The following is a 21,789-nucleotide window of genomic DNA, read 5'->3' as shown; positions in this document are numbered from 1 at the left end:
CATGTCAGAATGGGAATGGGATGTGGAATTAAAATGTGTGGCCTCTGGGAGATCCTGGTTTCTCTGGCGGGCAGATCATAGGTGTTCAGCAAAGCGGTCTCCCAGTCTGCGTCGGGTCTCACCAATATATAGGAGGCCACATCGGGAGCACCGGACGCAGTATATCACCCCAGCTGACTCACAGGTGAAGTGTCGCCTGACCTGGAAGGACTGTCTGGGGCCCTGAATGGTGGTAAGGGAGGAAGTGTAAGGGCATGTGTAGCACTTGTTCCGCTTACAAGGATAAGTGCCAGGAGGGAGATCAGTGGGAGGGATGGGGGGGACGAATGAACAAGGGAGCCGCGTAGGGAGAGATCCCTGTGGAAAGTAGAGGTGGGGGAGGGAAAGACGTGCTTAGCGGTGGGATCCCTTTGGAGGTGGCAGAAGTTACGGAGAATTATATGTTGGACCCGGAAGCTGGTGGGGTGGTAAGTGAGGACCAGGGGAACCCTATTCCTAGTGGGGTGGTGGGAGCTAACTCTGCTCTCAAACGCATCTCCCCCATTTCACGCACATCTGCTCTCACTCCATCCTCCCGCCACCCCACCTCCCCCTCGTACCCCATCTGTTACTTATTTTTATGCACACATTCTTTCGCTCACTCTCCTTTTTCTCCCTCTGTCCCTCTGCCTATATCCCTTGCACATCCTCTGGGTTCCCCCCCCGTCTTTCTCCCCGGGCCTCCTGTCCCATGATCCTCTCATATCCCCTTTGCCAATCACCTGTCCAGCTCTTGGCTCCATCCCTCCCCCTCCTGTCTTCTCCTATCATTTTGGATCTCCCCCTCCCCTCCCCCACTTTCAAATCTCTTCCTAACTCTTCCTTCAGTTAGTCCTAACGAAGGGTCTCGGCCTGAAACGTCGACTGTACCTCTTCCTAGAGATGATGCCTGGCTTGCTGTGTTCACCAGCAACTTTGGTGTGTGTTGCTTGAACATCCTTGTAAATCTCTGCACCCTTCCTATAGTTGCCACATCCTTCCTGTAGTGAGGTGACCAGAACTGAAATTCTTAAATCCATTTTGGAGATTAATACCCACAGATTTAACTTATTGAGGCTGTCATTATATGTGTAGGTTTCTTCTTCATTTGTCAAACATGGTTAAGCATCTAAGGGATTCAGCTCATGCAAAATACTTCAGGAAAGAGTGGTGATGCAAATAACTTAAAATAGAAGAAGCTGGTGCACCAGTTTCTAAAGGTTACAATCTTAAGGCATAAATAATTTTACAATGCAATACATCTTGGTATGGATTTCAAGCAAGTCAATGGTGATAATAGAATATTTGGGTTTGCCTTTGACAAGTTTGAAAATTAGCTCATTAGACTAGGTGGTGCAATTTGAAGCAGGTGATTCTCTGTTGGAGTCAAATCACTTCAAAAACAGAGAATGCTACTGATAATACAAGGATTTTCTTTGACAATGGAATACGAAAATGGGATTAGATAGTATAGGCAGATATAATGACAGAGCTAAACTGGTGCAGGTTAATTCCTGTGAATTCACATGACTACTGGAAGAAAATGATCACCATGAAGCACATCAAACCAGGGAGATATATTGGACGCAGACACGAGGAAATCTGCAGATGCTGGAAATTCAAGCAACACACACACGAAAATGCTGGTGAACGCAGCAGGCCAGGCAGCATCTATAGGAAGAGGTGCAGTCGACGTTTCGAGAAGGGTCCCGGCCCAAAACGTTGACTGTACCACTTCTTATAGCTGCTGCCTGGCCTGTTGCATTCACCAGCATTTTTTGTGTGAGATATATTGGAAACAGTTTAATGATTTGGTTGCAAAAGATGCAGTACAGAAGTAACTGCAAGATGTTATTCAAGAAGGATAACCTAGGGTCAGGTTAGAGTTGACTGAATGCCTGGGTCTTTGTTTTGTTTTTTGAGATGAATTAACGGCATTAGAGAATCTAATATTAAATGGAACATGTGGTCCCTCTGCTGCAATCTGAATGCGGCCAATAAAAAGAAAGGAGGTGCAAACTGAGATAACATTGTGTGAGTGGTCTGGTTTTGGCTGAACAAGCTAAAGATGAGAACATGCAAACCCAGGCAGAGGTTCTCAGTAAGTTTCTAGTAAGTTTTTTTTCTCTTTCTTTGTACATAGCTAGTGTGCTGAGAATGCGTCCTGAGTTAGTGGTATGCTTTTTGTGTGAGGTGTGAGAACTCTGAAAGACCTCTGGTCTCCTCGATATCTGTATCTGCATGAAATGTACTGATCTGCAGCTCCTCAGAGGTGTGTTAAGGAACTGAGGATGCACCTCGATGACCTTTGGCTCATACGAGGGAAAAAAAGGAAGTGATAGATAGGAACTACAAGGAGATAGTCTCCCATTGGGGGGCCTGTTGCAGGAGGCAGGTAACTGTGTGACTGTCAGGAAAAGGAAGGGAATTTGGCAGCCAGCGCAGAGTACCCCTGTGGCTGGTGGCTGTTCCCCACAATAAGTATACAGCTTGGGATACTGTTTGGGGTGGTGGGGGGGAGGGGTGTCGATCTACCACAACAACCGGGTGTCTAGCATTGAGTTTGGCTCTATAGCTCTGACAGGAAAAAGGGAGAAGAGGAATCTATAATCAGAGGAGCAGAAAGCAGATTCTGTGAATGTGAAAGAGACACCCCGATGGTATGTTGCCTCCCAAGAACCAGGGTCAGGGATGTCTCAGGTCATGTCCACGGCATCTTTTAAGGAGAGGGTGAACAGCCAGAAGCTGTAGTACTTATTGGTATCAATTTCATCGACAGGAAAAGGGAGGAGGTATTGAAGAGAGAATATAGGGAGTTAGGTAGAAAGGTGTAAAGCAGGACCTCCAGGCAGTAACCTTTGCTTTGCTGCCTGTGCCACGTGTCAATGAGGGTAAAAATAGGATGATTTGGCAGATGAATGTGTGGCTGAAGATTTGGTGCAGGGATAAAGGTTCAGATTTCTGGATCATTGGGAAGGTATGACCTGTAGAAAAAGAGTAGGTTATACGTGAACCCAAGGGGACTGATATCCTTACAGGTAGGTTTGCTAGAGCTGCTGGGGGATGGGAACCGGAATGATAAGGCTGAGGTTGGGGCAGCTGGTGTACAACTAGATGGAGTGTGTAATGAGATTGTGAGGAAGGACAGGCAGATGATAGGATAAAATTGCAGTCAGTGGGATGAGTTAAAGTGTTAACAGGAGGATAGAATCAAAAAGGGTGTTGAATACAGGACTGAAGGTGTTATATTTGAATTCAAGCAATACAAAGAATAGGGTAGATGATCCTGTAGCGCAATTAGAGATTGGGAAGTATGATGTTGTGGGCATCACTGAATCATAGCCGAAAGAAGATCATAGTTGGGAGCTTAACATCCCAGAATATGCATTATATGGAAAGGACAGGCAGATGGGCAGAGGGGGGTCGCGTAGAAAATGAAATCAAATACTTAGAAAGAGGTGACATAGGATCGGAAAATAAGACCATGAGACCATAAGACATAGGAACATAATTAGGCAATTCAGCCCATTGAGTCTGCTCCGCCATTCTATCATGGCATTCTATCATACCACATCCCACTCAACTCTCTACACCTGCTTTCTTGACATATCCTTTGGTGCCCCGATTAATCAGGAAATGATCAACTTCTGCCTTAAATATACCCACAGACTTGGCCTCCACCACAGTCTGCAGCAGAGCATTCCACAGATTTACAACTCTCTGGCTAAAAAAAATTAAAGATTGCCTGGCTGGCAGGAAACAAAGAGTGGAAATCGAAGGGGCCTTTTCTGGTTGGCTGCTCGTGGATAGTGGTATTCAGCAGAGTCGGTATTGGGACTGCTTCTTCTCACATTATATGTTAATGATTTGGATGAAGGAATTGCTGGCTTTGTGGCCAGGTTTGCAGACAAATTGAAGCAAGGTGGAAGGACAGGTAGTCATCACGGCGTCATAAGGCAGTTATTTAAGGCAGAGATAGATAGGTTCTTGATTAGCCAGGGCATCAATGGGTATAGGGAGAAGGCGGGGGAGTGGGGATGACTGGAAGAATTGGATCAGCCCATGATTGAGTGGCAGAGCAGACTCGATGGGCCGAATGGCCTACTTCTGCTCCTATATCTTATGGTCTTATAAGTGTTCCTTATCTTAAGCTGTCTAATCTACAAACATTTGTAGTCTGGTTCATTGCACAACACCCATAGCAGCATTGCCTTTTCCTTAGTGGACTCAGCCACAAGTTGCTCTAAAAAGTAGCTGCCGCTGGAACCCCCGGCTCCCCTTCCCCCACCGCCACTCTGCATTCATGTCTCTCTCAGGTCCCACTGCCAGCTCTTGGGCCCTTGGAGACTTCATCTTCCTCTCACCCCAATATCCCTGAACACTCCAAACCTCCCTTCTCCTCAGACACTACCAATCCCTTTCCCCGCTCCGATCCTGGCTCTCAACCATGCTGGGTTTTGACCATTCCCTCCGACCTTCCCCTCTTCTATCCTTAGTAAGGTCCTCACCTTTGTTCCCTGCGCCTACACCTCAGTGACTTCTGCACTCGCCATGACACTGAGCTCTTCTTCCGCAGCCTGTCTCCGGGCCTATTTCTTTGGCAAACACTTTCCACTCCACATCGATGGCCCCCATCTCCCGACTTCAGCCCTCCTCCTCTTCCTGAACACCCTCTCCTAGTCTTTTGCCTCCTCTGGACATTTTCATTGCCAACTGCCAACGGGACATTAACCATCTAGACTTTAACACTCCTCTCTCCTATTCCAACGTCACTCCTTCCAAACGCTCAGCTCTCCACTCCCTCTGCACTAATCCTAACCTCACCATCATACTCGCAGATAGGGGGGTTGCTGTAGTAGTCTGGTGACCTCTACCTTGCTGAGGCCCAGCGCCACCTCTCAGACACCTCCTCTTACTTGCCCCTCGAACAGGACCATTAATGAACACCAGACCATTGTCTCCCACACCACCACCAACCTTATTGAATCTGTGGATCTCCATCCACCACCAACCACACAGTTCCCGCACCCCACACCTCCTGTTTTTACCTCCTACTGAAGATCCACAAACCCACTTGTCAAGATAGACCCATTGCTTCTGCTTGTCCTGCCCCACTGAACTCATATCTGCATACCTCAACTCTGTTTTATTCCCCCTAGTTCAGTCCCTTCCCACCTACATCCATGACACCTCACACACTCTTGATCTTTCCAAGGATTTCAAGTTCATTGGGTCCCATCATCTTATTTTTACGATGGATGTCCAATCCCTGTACACCTCTATATCCCACCAGGATTTGATCTGTTTCTTTCTGGACACCAGACCCAACCAGTTCCCCTCCACCACCACTCTCTTTCACCTACCGGAATATCCTCATTCTTAATAATTTCTCCTTTAGTTCCTCCCACTTCCTTCAGACAAAAGGGGTAGCCATGGGCACTAGCATTGGTCCCAACTATGCCTGCCTGTTTCTTGGCTACGTGGAACAGTCTATGTTCCAAGCCTACACAGTGACCATACCGCACTTCTCCTACACTACATCGATGACTGCATTGGTGCTGCTTCCTACACCCATGCTGAACTCATCGACTTCATCCACTTTGCCTCCAGTTTCCACCCTGCTCTCAAATTCACCTGGTCCATTTCCAATATCTCCCTTCCCTTTTTCAATCTCATTGTCTCTATCTCCAGAGACAGCTTATCTACTGATGTTGATTATAAGCCATGGACTCTCACAGCTACATGGACTACACCTCGTCCCACCCTACAACTTGCAAAAGCACCATCCTCTTCTCTCAATTCCTCCACCTCCGCTGCACCTGCTCTCAGGATGAAGCTTTTCATTCAAAGAACGAAGATGTCCTCCTTTTTCAAAGAAAGGGGCTTCCTTTCCTCCACCATCAAGGCTGCCCTCAACCGCATCTCTGCTATTTCACACACATCTGCTTTCACCTCATCCTCCCACCACTCTACCAGGGATAGGTTTCCTCTTGTCCTCACCTACCACCCCACCAGCCTCCGCGTCCAGCACAAAATCCTCTGAAACTTCCACCACCTCCAACAGGATCCCACCACCAACGGGAGAGTTTAAGGCAAAAATAAAAGCAAAAGAAACGGCGTACAAAGAAGCAAAAATTAGTGGGAAAAATGAGGACTGGAAGACTTTTAAAAACTTACAGAAGGAAACTAAGAAAGTCATTAGGAAAGAAAAGATGAATTATGAAAGGAAGTTGGCGATTAACACAAAAAAGGATACTAAGAGTTTTTTTAAATATATGAAGAGTAAAAGAGTGACAAGGGTAGATACGGGACCGATTGAAAATGATGCTGGAGAAATTACAATGGATAACAAAGAGATGGTGGAGGAACTGAATGAGTATTTTGCATCAGTCTTCACAGTGGAAGACATGAGCAATATACCTGTTAGCCAGAGGTATCAGGGAATAGAATTAGGTACAGTCAAAATTACTAGAGAGAAAGTGCTTGAGAAGCTAAGTGGACTAAGAATAGATTAAGTCTCCTGGTCCGGATGAGGTGCACCCAAGGGTTCTGAAGGAGGTGGCTTTGGAGATTGTGGAAGCATTGGAAATGATCTTCCAGGAATCAATAGACTCTGGCATGGTTCCAGAGGACTGGAAGGTCGTAAATGTAGTTACGCTATTTAAGAAAGGAAGGAGGCAACAAAAAGAAAATTACAGACCTATTAGTCTGACATTGGTAGTTGGAAAGATATTGGAGTCAATCCTCAAGAATGAGGTTATGAAATACCTCGAGGTACATGACAAGATAGGCTGAAGCCAGCATGGTTTCATGAAGGGAAGATCCTGCCTCACCAACCTATTGGAATTTTTTGAGGTAATCTCGAATAAGATTGACAAGGGAGAGGCTGTGGAAGTTGTGTATTTGGATTTTCAAAAGGCCTTCGATAAGGTGCCACATATGAGGCTGCTTAATAAGATGAGAACCCATGGAATTATAGGAAAGATATTGAAATGGGTGGAGCATTGGCTGATAGGCAGAAAGCAAATGGTGGGAATAAAGGGATCCTATTCTGATTGGATGCCGGTTACTAGTGGTGTTCCGCAGGGGTCGGTGTTGGGGCCGCTTCTTTTTACGATGTATATCAATGTTTTGGATTATGGATTAAATGGTTTTGTGGCTAAGTTTGCGGATGGCACCAAGATAGGTGGAGGAGCAGGAAATGTTGAAGAAACGGAAAGGTTGCAGAGAGACTTAGTCAGTATAGGAGAGTGGGCAAAGAAATGGCAGATGAGATACAATATTGACAAATGTACGGTTGTACATTTTGGAAGAAGAAATAATCGGGCAGATTATTATTTAGATGGGGAGAAAATTCAAAAATCAGAAGTACAAAGGGACTTAAACCATAGAACCATAGAAAAACTACAGTGCAGAAATAGGCCTTTTGGCCCTTCTTGGCTGTGCTGAACTATTTTCTGCCTAGTCCCACTGACCTGCACACGGACCATATCCCTCCATACACCTCTCATCCATGTATCTGTCCAATTTATTCTTAAATGTTAAAAAAGAACCCACATTTACCACCTCGTCTGGCAGGTCATTCCATACTCCCACCACTCTCTGTGTGAAGAAGCCCCCATCAATATTCCCTTTAAACTTTTCCCCCCTCACCCTTAACCCATGTCCTCTAGTTTTTTTCTCCCCTTGCCTCAGTGGAAAAAGCCTGCTTGCATTCACTCTATCTATACCCATCATAATTTTATATATCTCTATCAAATCTCCCCTCATTCTTCTACGCTCCAGGGAATAAAGCCCTAACCTATTCAACCTTTCTCTGTAACTGAGTTTCTCAAGTCCCGGCAACATCCTTGTAAACCTTCTCTGCACTCTTTCAACCTTATTTATATCCTTCCTGTAATTTGGTGACCAAAACTGAACACAATACTCCAGATTCGGCCTCACCAATGCCTTATACAACCTCATCATAACATTCCAGCTCTTATACTCAATACTTTGATTAATAAAGGCCAATGTACCAAAAGCTCTCTTTACGATCCTATCTACCTGTGACGCCACTTTTAGGGAATTTTGTATCTGTATTCCCAGATCCCTCTGTTCCACTGCACTCCTCAGTGCCTTACCATTTACCCTGTATGTTCTACCTTGGTTTGTCCTTCCAACGTGCAATACCTCACACTTGACTGTATTAAACTCCATCTGCCATTTTTCAGCCCATTTTTCCAGCTGGTCCAAGTCCCTCTGCAGGCTCTGAAAACCTTCCTCACCGTCTACTACACCTCCAATCTTTGTATCATCAGCAAATTTGCTGATCCAATTTACCACATTATCATCCAGATCATTGATATAGATGACAAATAACAATGGACCCAGCACTGATCCCGATGGCACACCACTAGTCACAGGCCTCCACTCGGAGAACAATTCTCTACTACGACTGTTACGTACCCCGTAACTGGGTAGCCAAACCAGCAGAAATGGACCACTTAGTTGGAGTCTCGATTACTGGAACTAAGAAAGTTTTATTAAAGAAATAAGTAACATCATACTCTAAACGTAAGGATATAAATGCAACAGGTTAGCAAGGAATACACACACATGTACACGGAACAATGATAATAGGATCAATCAAGCTCTATGGCAGTCTAGGGGTAAAATGATCAGTCACAAGTGACATAGAGTTCAGTTCAGTTTCAGTTCGCAGTAATCGCCGTCCTGCCATTGGGGAGAGAGAAAGAGCGAATGAATATGCAAATCGGATTCCAAACAGACCTTCGATATTCCTCGCAGTTAGCTTTCGGGCGAGCCCTTTGCAATGTCTTCTGAGGTCACCGACTGTGACCCCTCCGTTCCAGATATGATCGTTCTTCTGCGGTGAACCCGGCACCCAGGCAAGGGTGGACACACACGCCGGGTTCCCACCGACTGTACCGTTCCACCCTGTGCGTCTATGGCTGGTCCCATGACTAGACCTCCAAAACTTCCACCAACTTGTGGGGGCACACCGCTTTCAGGGTCTCGTTACCTCGTGGTGTCATGTGTCTGTTGCCTTAGCGAACCTGTTCCTTTTATCCCCCTGCTGGGGTATCGCCTGTCCATCAAACTTCAAACAGTTCGGGTTCAAAGCAACTGGTCTCTGACAATACTCGGAACTGTGTCTCCTTTCGGTAATCTCTCTCATCTCTCTCTTATTAGCATTTTGAATGTTCCCCCATTGTCCTCTTATCGGCATCAATCTTCTGATAATTTGGTCTGTTGTCACACCCCTATCCTTCAAGGATTTTTACCGGAGTAAAAATTATAGTCATGAATACACTATTAGATACACACAAATATACATGTTCATCAGCTATTTGGCTAAGACAGAGAATTTTAAGTTGTCAACACCTTGACCGTCAGCAATTACATTTTTTCATTCCTTTTATATGTGTTATTTTAATAGTCCTCTAAAACCAGGCTCCAACTTAGCAAACTTCATAGTGGCCGAAAACACTAATGAGTTGTGATCAGTGTAACTTCTCAGTGGTTTTCGTCCTGGACACAGATAACAAGGGTTGTCCCATATCAACTTAGCATTCTTTGGCAAGGGCTTATTAAGAGGGTAGGTAATATCCACAAAGTTCTTGCAAAACTTCCTATAGTACCCCCCCCCCATCTCCAAGAACCTTCACAGGGCTCTCTCGTCTGTCGGGGTTGGGACGTCAGAGATAGCCCACACCTTAACTTGCATCGGTGCCAGCTGCCCCTGTCTTACCACAAATCCCAGATAAGTGATTTTTCCGTGGCCAAGTTCACTTTTTGCGAGGTTCACTGTCAGGCTGGCTTCAGACAGCCGTTTAAACAGTGCCACAATGTGCTTTTCCCACGTGTCACTCCAGACCACTACATCGCCAATATACACTTCTGTGTTCTTTAGCCTTTTTGTCACTGAATTAATCATTCTATAGGGGTGTTGCTCACTAGGCTGACCTGACGTGACAACAACTCCATGTCCCAGCTCTTTGCATCGCCTCGGGACATCTGGACCTACGTGTGCGTGCCGTTTAATTAGCTCTCTTAACGGGTCACTTTGTTCAGAGATTAAGGGAGAGAACTCATCAGCAAAACTGGTCAAAACAATAGCCATCTTCCATCTGGTCGGCCCCATAATTATCTTTTCAAAATGGGTCCTCCCCTTATCAGGTGGCACCCTAACCTCGTTAATTTTCATGATACCACCAGCTAGATCTGTTTTCTGATCGTGGTGAGCTTTTAACATGTTAATAGCCTCTAACTGTGTTAACTCACGTCTACAATAGTCAATAACATCCTTCCTCCTGTGCAGCCAGTAAAACTCTTTCATGATTCTGCCGACTGTTTTCCTCCCCCCAAAATGTCCATCGAGGGGTATCTTGTGGGCCAGGTTAAGAATCTCATCCCCATAAATTTTTGGCACCACCCCCCATTCCTCATCTGCGGGCACGGTACTTGGTCTCCCTTTCTTCCTTAGCACTCCCTCCTCCACACAATAGCCCACTGGCTCATTTTTTAATTCTGCTTCAGAGAGAGCTGTCTCCGCTGAAACCAACAGCTCCTCGTCTCGCTCCTGTGCCTGTACAAATTCCTTCCTGGCTAATGCTAAGTTTGCCTCAGCTCCCTCACTTCCTCCTGTTCCACTACGGTCCTTCTTTTCACTTTCTACCTCCCCCGGTACAAGGTTGGTAGAAATGTCTCAGCTAAAGCTATATCAGCTTCGGCAGTCTTCTTGGGCACACGCCGAGTCATTGCACAAACGGAATAAACCTGTGAGTCCATGGGCGGGGCCTCAATGCTGGCAGGCTGACTTGTCAATCTCACTGCTGGGTACACCTCCCCACCGGCGAGGTCATTACCGAGTAAGACTTCCACGCCTTTCATCGGTAGTTCGGGCCTCACCCCGATCGTGACCGGTCCAGAGACCAAGTCGCTTTTTAGGTGTATCTGGTGCAAGGGTGCTGCCTCAGTCCCTTTCCCAATGCCTTTTATGACCCTGACTTTCCCAGTCTCGGTCTCTGAACTAAAGTCTAACACACTTTTTAGTATCAATGACTGACACGCTCCTGTGTCTCTCCAGATCCGTACTGGAACTGGGTTTAACCCCTCCTTCACCGACACCAATCCGGCCGAGATAAACCTCTCGCGCCCTTCCTGAACTTTGTCAGCCCTCTTCTCTCCTAGCGGTTTGCTTACCAGCTCAATACAGCCAGTCGGAACCGCCGCCTTTCCTTTTCCCGTCTCCTTCTTTGGGGCAAAGCACCCGGACGCAAAGTGTCCGACTTTCCCACAATTATAACATACGACCCCAGGAGACTTCCTACCAAACGGCTCCCCGTCTACCTCATCCTTCTCACTAGTCCCCGGCTTACTTACTGACTTTTCTGGTGGACACTCCCCGCCGTCCCGACTACCTGGTAGCCTTTACTCGGGGCAAACTTCGTTTTATGTGTCAACGCGTACTCATCCACTAACTTAGCAGTTGCGGCTAAAGTGTCTGCCTCTTTCTCATCTAGGTAGGGTCTCACACCTTCAGGGACACAACCTTTAAACTGCTCAATCAGGATCAGCTGTAGCAGTCTGTCATAATCCCCATTTACCCCCTTTGAGGTGCACCAACGCTCACAATATGTCTGCATCTCACGGGAAAACTCTAAATACGTGCGGTCCCACTGCTTCCTCGCATTCCGGAACCTCTGCCGGTATGCCTCCGGGACCAACTCATAAATCCTGAGGATGGCCTCTTTCGCAACCTCATACCTCTGGGCATCTTCCGCGGACAAAGCTGAGTAAGCTTGTTGGGCTTTTCCTTTAAGTAGACTCTGAAGCAAAACAGCCCACTTACCCCTCGGCCAGTCCTGACTTGCAGCAACTTTTTCGAAATGGAGAAAGTACCGATCCACATCGGTATCATCAAATGGGGGAACCAGCCTAACCTCCTGGGTCGCCCTGAGCCCTCCACCTTGGTTCGGCATGGGCCCCTGCGCTGCCATCATCTTTAACCTCTCCAGCTCAAATTCCCTTTCCCTCTGTTTCTCCAACCATCTCTCTTCTCGCTCCAACTGCCTCTCTTTCTCCTGCCGTTCTAACTGTTTCTCTTCGTGTTCTAGCTGCCGTACCCGGAACTCGTGCTCGAGTCTCAATTTTTCAATCTGCACCTGTACTGCGTCTCCACCAGGTTTTCCAATAGACATCACCTCCAGCTCCCCTTGGGGAAACACACCTTTAGACACATAATGCTCTGTGATAGCTCTGTGTATCTCCTTTCTCCTCATTGTCGACTTCCCCTTAACAAGATTCAACCGTTTGGCCACAGCTGCCAATTCCGCTTTCCTGGCATCCTCTAATGCCTCCAAAGTCGGCGCATTAAGAAATTCCTCAATCTCCATTTCTGCTGTTTGCCTTTTCTTTCTTTCGGGAATTTTAACCCAATCAATTTACCCTGTCCCAAATTTAGCGTTCAAAATCCCGGACGAGAACCCCACTTATGTTACGTACCCCATAACTGGGTTGCCAAACCAGCAGAAATGGACCACTTAGTTGGAGTCTGGATTACTGGAACTAAGAAAGTTTTATTAAAGAAATAAATAACACCGTACTCTAAACGTAAGGATATAAATGCAACAGGTTAGCAATGAATACACACACATGTACACGGAACTATGATAATAGGATCAATCAAGCTCTATCACAGTCTAGGGGTAAAATGATCAGTCACAAGTGACACAGAGTTCAGTTCAGTTTCAGTTCGCAGTAATCGCCGTCCTGCCATTGGGGAGAGAGAGAGAGCGAATGAATATGCAAATCGGATTCCAAACAGACCTTCGATATTCCTCGCAGTTAGCTTTCGGGCGAGCCCTTTGCAATGTCTTCTGAGGTCACCGACTGTGACCCCTCCGTTTTAGATACGATTGTTCTTCTGCGGTGAACCCGGCACCCAGGCAAGGGCGGACACACACACCGGGTTCCCACCAACCGTACCGTTCCACCCTGTGCGTCTATGGCTGGTCCCGCAACCAGACCTCCAAAACTTCCACCAACTTGTGGGGGCACACCACTTCCAGGGTCTCATTACCTTGTGGTGTCGTGTGTCTGTTGCCTTAGCGAACCTGTTCCTTTTATCCCCCTGCTGGGGTATCGCCTGTCCATCAAACTTCAAACAGTTTGGGTTCAAAGCAACCGGTCTCTGACAATACTCGGAACTGTGTCTCCTTTCGGTAATCTCTCTCGTCTCTCTCTTATTAGCATTTGGAATGTTCCCCCATTGTCCTCTTATCAGCATCAATCTTCTGATAATTTGGTCTGTTGTCACACCACTCTTTGGCTTCTTCCATTGAGCCAATGTCTAATCCAATTTACCACCCCTCCATGTATACCTAGCGACTGAATTTTCTTAACTAACCTCCCATGCGGGACCTTGTCAAAGGCCTTAGTAAAGTCCATGTAGACAATATCCACTGCCTTCCCTTCATCCATTTTCCTGGTAATCTCCTCGAAAAACTCCAATAGATTGGTCAAACTTGAGGACAAGTGAGGTGGAAAATCTAGTCAGGTGGAAGAAGGCAGCATACATGAGGTTTAGGAAGCAAGGATCACATGGGTCTATTGAGGAATATAGGGAAGCAAGAAAGGAGCTTAAGACGGGGCTGAGAAGAGCAAGAAGGGGGCATGAGAAGGCCTTGGCGAGTAGGGTAAAGGAAAACCCCAAGGCATTCTTCAATTATGTGAAGAAAAAAAGGATGGCAGGAGTGAAGGTAGGACCGATTAGAGATAAAGGTGGGAAGATGTGCCTGGAGGCTGTGGAAGTGAGCGAGGTCCTCAATGAATACTTCTCTTCGGTATTCACCAATGAGAGGGAACTTGATGATGGTGAGGACAATATGAGTGAGGTTGATGTTCTGGAGCATGTTGATATTAAGGGAGAGGAGGTGTTGGAGTTGTTAAAATACATTAGGACAGATAAGTCCCCGGGGCCTGATGGAATATTCCCCAGGCTGCTCCACGAGGCGAGAGAAGAGATTACTGAGCCTCTGGCTAGGATCTTTATGTCCTCGTTGTCCACGGGAATGGTACCAAAGGATTGGAGGGAGGCAAATGTTGATCCCTTGTTCAAAAAAGGTAGTAGGGATAGTCCGGGTAATTATAGACCAGTGAGCCTTACGTCTGTGGTGGGAAAGCTGTTGGAAAAGATTCTTAGAGATAGGATCTATAGGCTATTTGGGAATCATGGTCTGATCAGGGACAGTCAGCCTGGCTTTGTGAAGGGCAGATCGTGTCTCACAAGCCTGATAGTGTTCTTCGAGGAGGTGACCAGGCATATAGATGAGGGTTATGCAGTGGATGTGATCTATATGGATTTTAGTAACACATTTGACAAGGTTCCACGTGGTAGACTTAATCAGAAAGTTAGAAGGCATGGGATCCAGGGAGGTTTGGCCAGGTGGATTCAGAATTGGCTTGGCTGCAGAAGGCAGAGGGTGGTGGTGGAGGGAGTACATTCAGATTGGAGGATTGTGACTAGTGGTATCCCACAAGGACCTGTTCTGGGACCTCTACTTTTCGTGATTTTTATTAACAACCTGGATGTCAGGGTAGAAGGGTGGGTTGGCAAGTTTGCAGACGACACAAAGGTTGGTAGTGTTGTAGATAGTGTAGAGGATTGTCAAAGATTGCAGAGAGACATTGATAGGATGCAGAAGTGGGCTGAGAAGTGGCAGATGGAGTTCAACCCGGAGAAGTGTGAGGTGGTACACTTTGGAAGGACAAACTCCAAGGCAGAGTACAAAGTAAATGGCAGGATACTTGGTAGTGTGGAGGAGCAGAGGGATCTCGGGGTACATGTCCACAGATCCCTGAAAGTTGCCTCACAGGTGGATAGGGTAGTTAAGAAAGCTTATGGGGTGTTAGCTTTCATAAGTCGAGGGATAGAGTTTAAGAGTCGCGATGTAATGATACAGCTCTATAAAACTCTGGTTAGGCCACACTTGGAGTACTGTGTCCAGTTCTGGTCACCTCACTATAGGAAGGATGTGGAAGCATTGGAAAGGGTACAGAGGAGATTTACCAGGATGCTGCCTGGTTTAGAAAGTATGCATTATGATCAGAGATTAAGGGAGCTAGAGCTTTACTCTTTGGAGAGAAGGAGGATGAGAGGAGACATGATAGAGGTGTACAAGATAATAAGATGAATAGATAGAGTGGATAGCAGCGCATCTTCCTCAGGGCACCACTGCTCAATACAAGAGGACATGGCTTTAAGGTAAGGGGTGGGAAGTTCAAGGGGGATATTAGAGGAATGTTTTTTACTCAGAGAGTGGTTGGTGCGTGGAATGCACTGCCTGAGTCAGTGGTGGAGGCAGATACACTAGTGAAGTTTAAGAGACTACTTTTCAGAGAAGATTTACGAGGATGATTCCTGGAATGCAGGGGCTAACATATGAGGAGTGTTTGTCGGCTCTTGGACTGTATTCATTAGAGTATAGAAGAATGAGAGGTGATCTCATAGAAACATTTCGAATGTTGAAAGTGTTGGAAAGAGTAGATGTGGAAAGGTTGTTTCCCTTGGTGGGAGAGTCCAGGACAAGAGGCCATAGTCTTAGAATTCGAGGGTACACAGTTAAAACAGAGTTGAGGAGAAATTTTTTTAGCCAGAGGGTCGTGGATTTGTGGAATTCGTTGCCACATACAGCTGTGGAGGCCCGATCATTGAGGGTGTTTAAGGAGGAGATTGACAGGTATCTAATTAGTCAGGGTATCAAGGGATATGGGGAAAAAGCTGGAAATTGGAACTAGATGGGTGAATAGTTTAGCTCATGGGGGAGCTGCGGAGCAGACTCGATGGTCCGCATGGCCTACTTCTGCTCCTTTGTCTTGTGATCTTGTGATCTTTCCCTCCTCCCTTCCCCCCACCTTCTGCTTACTGCAGAGATCCCCCTTGTCCATTTGTCCCTCCCCACTGACCTCCTTCCTGGCACTTATCCTTGCAAGCAGAACAAGTGATACACCTGCCCCTACACCTCCTCCCTCACTACCAGTCAGGACCCTAACAGTCTTTCCAGGTGAGGCGACACTTAACCTATGAAACTCTCGGTCATTTACTGTCTTGAGTGCTCCAGGTGTGGCCTCCTGTATATCGGTGAGACCCGATGTATGAGGGGTGATTGATAAGTTCGTGGCCTAAGCTAGAAGGCGCCAACTTTAGAAAACCTAGCACATTTATTTTTCATCGTAGTCCCCTCTTACATTTACACACTTAGTCCAGCGGTCGTGGAGCATGTGGATCTTAGACCTCCAGAAAGTGTCCACAGCAGAGGTGATTGATAAGTTCGTGGCCTATGGTAGAAGGAGATGTGTTATACAGCTCTCGTTACATGCACATGCAGTTCAACTCTGTGAGAGATTATGCAGAAAGTTTGAAGTTAATAACGCATCAGTTACTAACTCATCAGAGGTGATTGATAAGTTCATGGCCTGAGGGAAAAGGAGATGAGTTATTAACTTCAAACTTTCTGCATAATCTCTCACATAACCTTCGCCTCCCTCTGGTGCTTCTCCTCCCTTTTCTTTCTTCCATGGCCTTCTGTCTCTTTCACCAATCAACTTCCCAGCTCATTACTTCATCCCTCCCCCTCCAGGCTTCACCTATCGCCTGGTGGTTCACTCTCCCCTCCCCCTCCCACCTTTTGAATCTACTCCTCAGACTTTTTTCTCCAGTCCTGTCAAAGGATTTCAACCCGAAATGTTGACTGTACTTTTTTCCATTGATGCTGTTTTCCTCCAGCATTTTGTGTGCGTTGCTTGGATTTCCAGCATCTGCAGATTTTCCCTTGTTTCTAAAAAGCCATCTCATAGGTACTCTAAAAATTCCTTCTCCTGGGATCCAGCATCAACCTGATTTTGCCAAACTACCTGCTTATTAAAATCCCCCACGACTATTGTAAAATTGTCCTATTTATATGCTTCTTCTATGTTGCATTATAATTGGTACCACACATCCTGGTTAATATTCAGAGGTCTATATACAACTCCCATTAGGGAACCTTAGTTTCTTCGCTCTACCCACAATGATTCTATATCCTCTGATCCTAGGTCACATTGACATTTGCCAATGATATGATGCCCGATTCTGATTTTGATTCTGATAGTTGAAGCCCACCAGAAAACCCCAGAGGCTCAGACTTATTTTTAAATCTCACTATTCCTCACCAATAAGCAACTGCTTGTGATGATTGAAGCTTGCCGGAAAATCTGGAAAGGCTCCGAGTTCTTTCATAAACTTCACACTGCCTCTCCAACAAGCAACTACTTATGATGATTGAAGCCTGCCATAAGGACCCAAAAGGCTCTGAACTCTATTTAAATCTCGCACTGCCTCATCAGCAGGTGACTGCTCACAATGACTGTAGCCCTTTCTCATTCCCTTAGGTGAGGAGTTGTACAGTTCACTCTCTGGCATGATTCATATTCCAAAAAAAAGCCTTTGTATGAATTCCACCCCCCTTTTAATCCCTTGCTCTAAGGTTCAAGGTGGCTGACCCCACCCATGAATCTCTAAAGATAAGATCTCTGCTACACAAATGCTAATATACACTTTATTCTTGAGTTTGCTATAGGACGGAAGGTGTGCATATTGGAACTGTACACATCTGCCCTTGTTGAAAAGAGCCCACTATTTCCCTGCGGAACACTGCTTGATTGCACATGTCTTGTACTTAACTTTTCAGATTTTCTTATCAGGGAAGTGTATTGAATTGTTTCCCAGAAGTGAGGCACAAATCTAGAATTCTCAACAATTTGTTTTCTTTCTTTTAGGTCACTCACCTTTACTGGAGTAGTACAGGGAAGTTATGTTCTTCATTGCCACCCCATATATTTTCATGCACTGAACGAGCCCTTCATATGATGTGGCAGGAAGAAAGGCCACAATGCTTCATCCTGAGGTACAGCTTTAAAACTTATACTGATTTAATCAGTAATGGAGCATTGCCTTCAACAAAAAAAGAGCAAGTTTTCTTGTGTTTCACCTTCATCTCCCTTGTTCTCATGTAAAAAAAAATTGTTAAATAAAATAATGGGAATGGCCCAAGGGAACAACTGTGAAATGGGGATTAAAAAGACAGATAAATGTGTATGAACATAACAGTATTAAAATGTTTGTCAGTTTCTGTATATTAGACTGTTTTCTTGGGAATGAGATGTGAATACATAATTAATAGGGTGAATAAAGGGCCAGGTTGAACATCTGTCAGAACATTAAAGAGATAAAGATGATTCCTGAGTAAACGGTAGCAAGCATATTTGATGTTGGTGTCTAATGCGTGATCACACTGGAGTTGGTACTGGGATAGGGACCTGAGGACAATTGTTGCAGTACAGCATGGAGAAGGCCTTTGGGAATGGCCAAGGAAACAATTGTGTCATAGTGATTGACAAGGAAGAAAAAGTCATATGAACACAACAGCATTAAGATTGCCACCATCATGCCAGTGCTGAAGAATTCCACTGCCACGGTCCTGAATGACTTCCGTCCAGTTGCAATCACCCCCATCATTGCAAAGTGCTTTGAGAGACTGGTTCTATCACATCTGAAATCCTGTCTGCCCACTACCCTGGACCCCCATTAATTTGCCTATCACACCAACAGGTCAACAGAGGATGCCATCTCCACGGCACTTCACTCTGCCCTGACCCACCTGGATAGCCCCAACTCTTATGTCAGAATGCTGTTCATTGACTTTAGTTCGGCATTCAATACCGTGATCCCCTCCAAGCTGATCGCCAAACTTCGCCAGCTTGGTATCAGCTCATCCCTCTGCAATTGGACCTTGGACTTTCTGACTAACAGACCCCAATCAGTTAAGTTAGACAACCTCTCCTCCTCCACTCTCACCCTGAACACTGGCGTGCCTCAAGGCTGTGTACTGAGCCCTCTTCTGTACTCCCTTTTCACCTATGACTGCGTTCCTGTACTTGGTTCTAACTCCATAATCAAGTTCACAAACAACACCATGGTGGTTGGTCTGATCAGAGGGGATGACGAGATGGCCTACAGGGACGAGGTCCAGCACCTGGCTGTGTGGTGTGCCGACAACAACCTGGCCATTAACACCCAGAAAACCAAGGATATCATTGTGGACTTCAGGCATTCCAGGAGCCACACTCATGTCCCCATCTACATCAACGGAACTGTAGTGGAGAGTGTATCAAGTTTCAAATTCCTTGGTGTCCACATTTCTGATGATTCCAAGGATGGAGGTCCCTGAACTCCTCCATCCTTGTCAAAAAGGCGCAACAGTGCCTTTATTTCCTGCAGATCATCAAGAAAGCTCACCTCTCTCCCAGGATACTGACGGACTTTTACCGCTGTACCATTGAGAGCATACTCACCAACTGCATCTCAGTGTGGTATGGCAATTGTCCCATATTAGACCGCAAAGCACTCCAGCGTGTGGTGAAAATTGCCCAGCGGATTATCGGCACCCAATGGCCCATCATTGCAAATGTCTACCATAAACGCTGCCTGGGCAGGGCGAAAAGCATTATCAGGGATGCATCTCACCCTAACCATGGACTTTTTACTCTCCTCCCATCCGGTAGGCACTACAGGAGCCTCTGCTCCCACACGAGCAGGCACAGGAAGAGCTTCTTCCCTGAGGCTGTGACACTGCTGAACCTCTCATCACAGCGCTAAGCAGTATTGCACCATATTGTACTGTCTCAGTACTTTTATATTTGTGTGCTGTAGCACTTACTTTTTATTCACAGTTATTTTGTAAATAACACTATTCTTTTGCACTTCTAGTCAGATGCTAATTGCATTTCATTGGCTTTGTATCTGTACTCGGCACAATGACAATAAAGTTGAATCTAATCTAATCTAAAACAGGAAAAGGAAAACGCTTGAGTGTTTTCTGTCATTCAGTGATATAATGGTTGATCTATTACTGTATGTAACTATACTACAGGGAAGGAGAAAACGGAGTTCCACAGACCTGTTCACTTAACATAATTATAAGGAAAATGCTCAGGTCTATTAGAAAGCATGTGATAACGGATCGCAGATAAAATACTAACAAGATTAAACTAAGTCATAGATGTTGTGTTTCGTAATTCCGAAACGTAAAACTAATTGGAAGGAAATACAGAAACAGGAATGTGTGGCTTTGTTTAAATTTTTACTTTAAGAAAAACGTGCAGATCTGATGTGTGGCGTGATGACATAAGCCATTTATGTACAGTACTTTTACATATAGAAACATAGAAACATAGAAACATAGAAAATAGGTGCAGGAGTAGGCCATTCGGCCCTTCGAGCCTGCACCGCCATTTATTATGATCATGGCTGATCATCCAACTCAGAACCCAGCCTTCCCTCCATACCCCCTGACCCCTGTAGCCACAAGGGCCATATCTAACTTCCTTTTAAACATAGCTAATGAACTGGCCTCAACAGTTTGCTGTGGCAGAGAATTCCACAGATTCACCACTCTCTGTGTGAAGAAGTTTTTCCTAACCTCGGTCCTAAAAGGCTTCCCCTCTATCCTCAAACTGTGACCCCTCGTTCTAGACCTCCCCAACATCGGGAACAATCTTCCCGCATCTAGCCTGTCCAATCCCTTTAGGATCTTATACGTTTCAATCAGATCCCCCCTCAATCTTCTAAATTCCAACGAGTACAAGCCCAGTTCATCCAGTCTTTCTTCATATGAAAGACCTGCCATCCCAGGAATCAATCTGGTGAACCTTCTTTGTACTCCCTCTATGGCAAAGATGTCTTTCCTCAGATTAGGGGACCAAAACTGCACACAATACTCCAGGTGTGGTCTCACCAAGGCCTTGTACAACTGCAGTAGTACCTCCCTGCTCCTGTACTCGAATCCTCTCGCTATAAATGCCAGCATACCGTTCGCCTTTTTCACCGCCTGCTGTACCTGCATGCCCACTTTCAATGACTGGTGTATAATGACACCCAGGTCTCGTTGCACCTCCCCTTTTCCTAATCGGCCACCATTCAGATAATAATCTGTTTTCCTATTTTTGCCACCAAAGTGGATAACTTCACATTTATCCACATTAAATTGCATCTGCCATGAGTTTGCCCACTCACCCAACCTATCCAAGTCACCCTGCATCCTCTTAGCATCCTCCTCACTGCTAACACTGCCACCCAGCTTCGTGTCATCCGCAAACTTGGAGATGCTGCATTTAATTCCCTCATCCAAGTCATTAATATATATTGTAAACAACTGGGGTCCCAGCACTGAGCCTTGCGGTACCCCACTAGTCACCGCCTGCCATTCTGAAAAGGTCCCGTTTATTCCCACTCTTTGCTTCCTGTCTGCTAACCAATTCTCCACCCACACCAATACCTTACCCCCAATACCGTGTGCTTTAAGTTTGCACACTAATCTCCTATGTGGGACCTTGTCAAAAGCCTTTTGAAAATCCAAATATACCACATCCACTGGTTCTCCCCTATCCACTCTACTAGTTACATCCTCAAAAAATTCTATGAGATTCGTCAGACATGATTTTCCTTTCACAAATCCATGCTGACTTTGTCCGATCATTTCACCGCTTTCCAAATGTGCTGTTATCACATCCTTGATAACTGACTCCAGCAGTTTCCCCACCACCGACGTTAGGCTAACCGGCCTATAATTCCCCGGTTTCCCTCTCCCTCCTTTTTTAAAAAGTGGGGTTACATTAGCCACCCTCCAATCCTCAGGAACTAGTCCAGAATCTAACGAGTTTTGAAAA

The 21,789-nt window shown here is 45.8% G+C and overlaps 1 protein-coding gene across 5 annotated transcripts in view; it reads left to right on the top strand.

The window, feature by feature from the left end:
* myo16 (myosin XVI) overlaps positions 1 to 21,789 on the top strand; it is a 675,445-nt gene that overhangs the window by 291,397 nt on the left and 362,259 nt on the right. For all 5 annotated transcript variants that reach the window (XM_063053735.1, XM_063053734.1, XM_063053733.1 and 2 more), the window contains one exon: positions 17,842 to 17,969. In XM_063053735.1, coding sequence (XP_062909805.1) covers positions 17,842 to 17,969 — 128 coding nt within the window. The remainder of the gene's footprint in view (positions 1 to 17,841; positions 17,970 to 21,789) is intronic.

This window comes from Mobula hypostoma, chromosome 7, assembly GCF_963921235.1.
Source record: "Mobula hypostoma chromosome 7, sMobHyp1.1, whole genome shotgun sequence".
NCBI classification, from domain to species: domain Eukaryota; kingdom Metazoa; phylum Chordata; class Chondrichthyes; order Myliobatiformes; family Myliobatidae; genus Mobula; species Mobula hypostoma.
This window is presented reverse-complemented; position numbering and strand designations above follow the sequence as displayed.